This window comes from Apis dorsata, unplaced genomic scaffold, assembly GCF_000469605.1.
Source record: "Apis dorsata unplaced genomic scaffold, Apis dorsata 1.3 scaffold_650, whole genome shotgun sequence".
NCBI lineage: Eukaryota > Metazoa > Arthropoda > Insecta > Hymenoptera > Apidae > Apis > Apis dorsata.
In genome coordinates, this window is record NW_006263841.1 from 44,024 (window position 1) to 47,217 (window position 3,194).

Below are 3,194 nucleotides of genomic sequence, written 5' to 3' on the forward strand. Positions count from 1 at the left end.
TCGTTAATGTTACGTAAACAATGCTCGAGCCGCGATGAAGAAATAAGTATTTCATCCGAAATATCGTTTTATCGCTTTCATAATTGAAACTGCGATAAAATTTCCACGCGCACTCGAATTAAAATCATTTAAAGATGACCGTTAACCATAATAAATCATTTTTCAAATTTCATGAGAGATAAAAAAAAAATATAAAAAATTTGAACACAACATTTAATTACAACAATATTGGCATTGATAATCCAATGTTGTTATACGAATCAAAATTTTTGCGCAAAAAGTTTGAATAGACTAGTCGTCTTAATAAAAGTACTAGACAAGCATTCTTAAACCGAGTAACCATTATTTCCATTGGTGTATCGGTCGGTAAGTATATGTGTGTATATATACATAGAGAGAATTCGGGCGATGGAAGGTTGGAAATTTTTGTCACGCTGTTGCACATTTGTCGTTGGCAAATTGACCGTGTCAATAGAAAAAAAATTGTCGCGTTAACAAAGAAGATGGTGTCGAAGGGGTGTCGAAGGGAAAAATTGTAAGCACGATTAAAGGCGAGGTTAAAATTAGGGGCAAAGCAACGGGGGGAAAAGTAGCGTGAAAAAAGGCACGGAAATAGTTTCTCTTCCGAAGACATCGAGGGCCAGAGATTAGAAGCCCTGCTGCGCCATGAAAAGACCTATTCGAAATTCTCGTTCAAACATTCATGCGAGCCGACCTAAGGAAACGAGAAAAACGCTTCCTGCTTTTACGCGCGGTTTTCTTTTTCATCGTTTCGGAAAGCGATTTTCCTTTCCTCTTTCACCGGTTCAAAGATAAAAAGCGTCACTTTTTCAACTTTACTCTTCCTTTTCTTCTTCTTCTTCTTCTTCTTCTTTCTTCTTCTTTCTTCTCTTCTTCTTCTTCTTCCTTTATTTCTCTTTTTTATATCAACAGTTTTTTATACACAACACACACGTGCGCGCACGAGTTTGAAAAGATGACGGGCGTTTCAAGGTGATATTCCACATTTAGAAAAGTAATTGCTAATTCTTCTGCCGATTCGTTGACAAATTCTTAAAGAAATATTTCATATTTTTCAAGCATGAAGAAATATTTTGTACGTGATTATTTTTACACAATCGTTACATTTACGCTTATACAACGCTATATCGATTGATTTTCACTCGATTCACGTATCCATATAGTAGAAATAAAATTCTACGCGTTTATAGGTATTACCCGATAAAAGGATTTTCCTTCCATGAAATTGTAAATTGTTCGAAGGCAAACCGACTAACTGACTCGATCGAAACTGCGATTATCGGATAATCAAATAATTTGGAAGAGAAACCGGAGAAAGGAGAGGAAGCCGCGACGAGAGGCAACGAAGCAGATGTTTTTATATACTCACATGGGAGTGTGCCAGCAGCTCCTTCATGATGAAATTGTCGTAGATCTCTTTGGCAAGTTTTCTCCTCTCTTCCGGGCATTCGAGTTTCTCGTACGCCTTGATCTACAATGCATAAATGAGAAATTCCTTATGGAGTTGGATGGCGAGGTGCGTGCCACCACGCTACTGGAACTTAAATAGTGTGTGTGTGTGCGGGCTAACACGAACCTCTTCGTAAAACCTAAGTTGCGGAATCGGCTCCTCCGCCACATTCTCGCAGTAGTCTTTGAATAAGAGGTAACCTGCAATCACACGAAACGTGAAAGAGGAGGGAAAAAAAAAAAAAAAAAAAGGAAAACGCTTCGATCCTTCATTTTCACCGATTTTCGCTCGTCTTAAACGATTCTAAAACTTCTTTATCCCTTATTCACGTATACAGAAAAATAAGCTTGAACGAAACGAAAATTTCGCGTGCCACGAGTTTCATATCTTAAGCAACGGATGTCGGTAAAGAAGGGGTCGAAACTGTTTTATCCGGGACAAGCTTAATAAGTGAATCGCCGCCCTATTTTAATTCACCTACTTATAAATTACAACGTTAATGAACTAAAAAAATACGAATGTCGGTTTGATTCTTCGATTTTTCTTTTTTTAACCTCGAAATCATTCGTCGACGACGTGTTATTATGAAATAATAATAATTAGGATAACACGATGTTTGAATTAAGTAAAATTAGAATTGTATCATAATATAAGAATACAATTGATCGCTTTCGTGTTACGATATCGACAAATGACACAAATTATCTAAACCTTGTTAAGTTATATAATTATCCGGCCGACAAACGCTAATTAGAGGCTGAGAAAATTGTAGCAGAAGTTGAAAAAGTTCTCGTCCACAGTGCCACTTTAAGAAAGAAAGAAACAAAGTGTAATTAAGAAGCAAAACGTCATTCGATCTATACATGTATATACACATATAAGTGGAAACGTCACAAACGCTCGTCTTCGCCCGATTCGACGGAAATTCACAAATTTCACGAATTCTTTTTTCTATCTTTTTTCAAATTTTAAATCGGACAATAAAAACTCGATTTTCGAAAAATTTTAAATTAACGTTAAATAATTTTTCCCATCATTTCGAAATATCTTTTTTCTCAATCAAACGTTTAATAAAATATTAAATTATTATTACCTTAACTTTAAACGACGCAAAAAGAAAAAATTTATTAGTTCGTAAAACGATAAAGACGTTTATTAAATGAAATGTCTTCTTCTTTCTTTTCCATTAAACGTTACATTTATTAAACGAATCTTATTTTAATCCAACCGTCGAAATCGATAATTTTCTCTCGAAATTAAGATCGAACTTAGCTTCAAGTTGCAACGAAGAGAAGAAGATTACGCAAAATCAAAAAGCTGCTGTTCGATCCTTAAGAGTGACGAAACGATGTTTGACGCGTCGAAATTCGAATTTGATCGATGAGAAAAATTCGTATCTGGTGTATATACCATATATCCGTGGCTTTGATCGCGATAATTAAGGCCAACTGCGAAAATCGGATCGTTCTAAAAATTTCATTTCGATTGTCGTCTAAGCGGGGCTCATTATCCGAATGAAATGGGAAGAAATGCGTTTTGTCGATCAATCGGTGCACAGTTCAATGAGCATTGCAAAAATTGATTTTCAATTCTCTTTGCCGGCAGGCTATAATTACGCGTAAAAAGCGGAGATATTATCAGACCAACTATACTTAGAGGAACGGAGAAATGATCTGTGCGCAATGTGAAAACAAAAAGTTCATCGCAAGCATTGATTTTTTTT

General features: G+C 35.8%; 1 protein-coding gene across 5 annotated transcripts in view; it reads right to left on the bottom strand.

Annotated features, from left to right (window-relative positions):
* The window catches only part of LOC102678223 (G protein-coupled receptor kinase 1), a 25,288-nt gene that overhangs the window by 6,278 nt on the left and 15,816 nt on the right, over positions 1–3,194 (bottom strand). For all 5 annotated transcript variants that reach the window (XM_006621911.2, XM_006621909.2, XM_031513464.1 and 2 more), the window contains 2 exons: positions 1,598–1,671; positions 1,391–1,492 (listed from right to left, as the gene is read on the bottom strand). In XM_006621911.2, the coding sequence (XP_006621974.1) occupies positions 1,391–1,492; positions 1,598–1,671 (176 nt within the window). The remainder of the gene's footprint in view (positions 1–1,390; positions 1,493–1,597; positions 1,672–3,194) is intronic.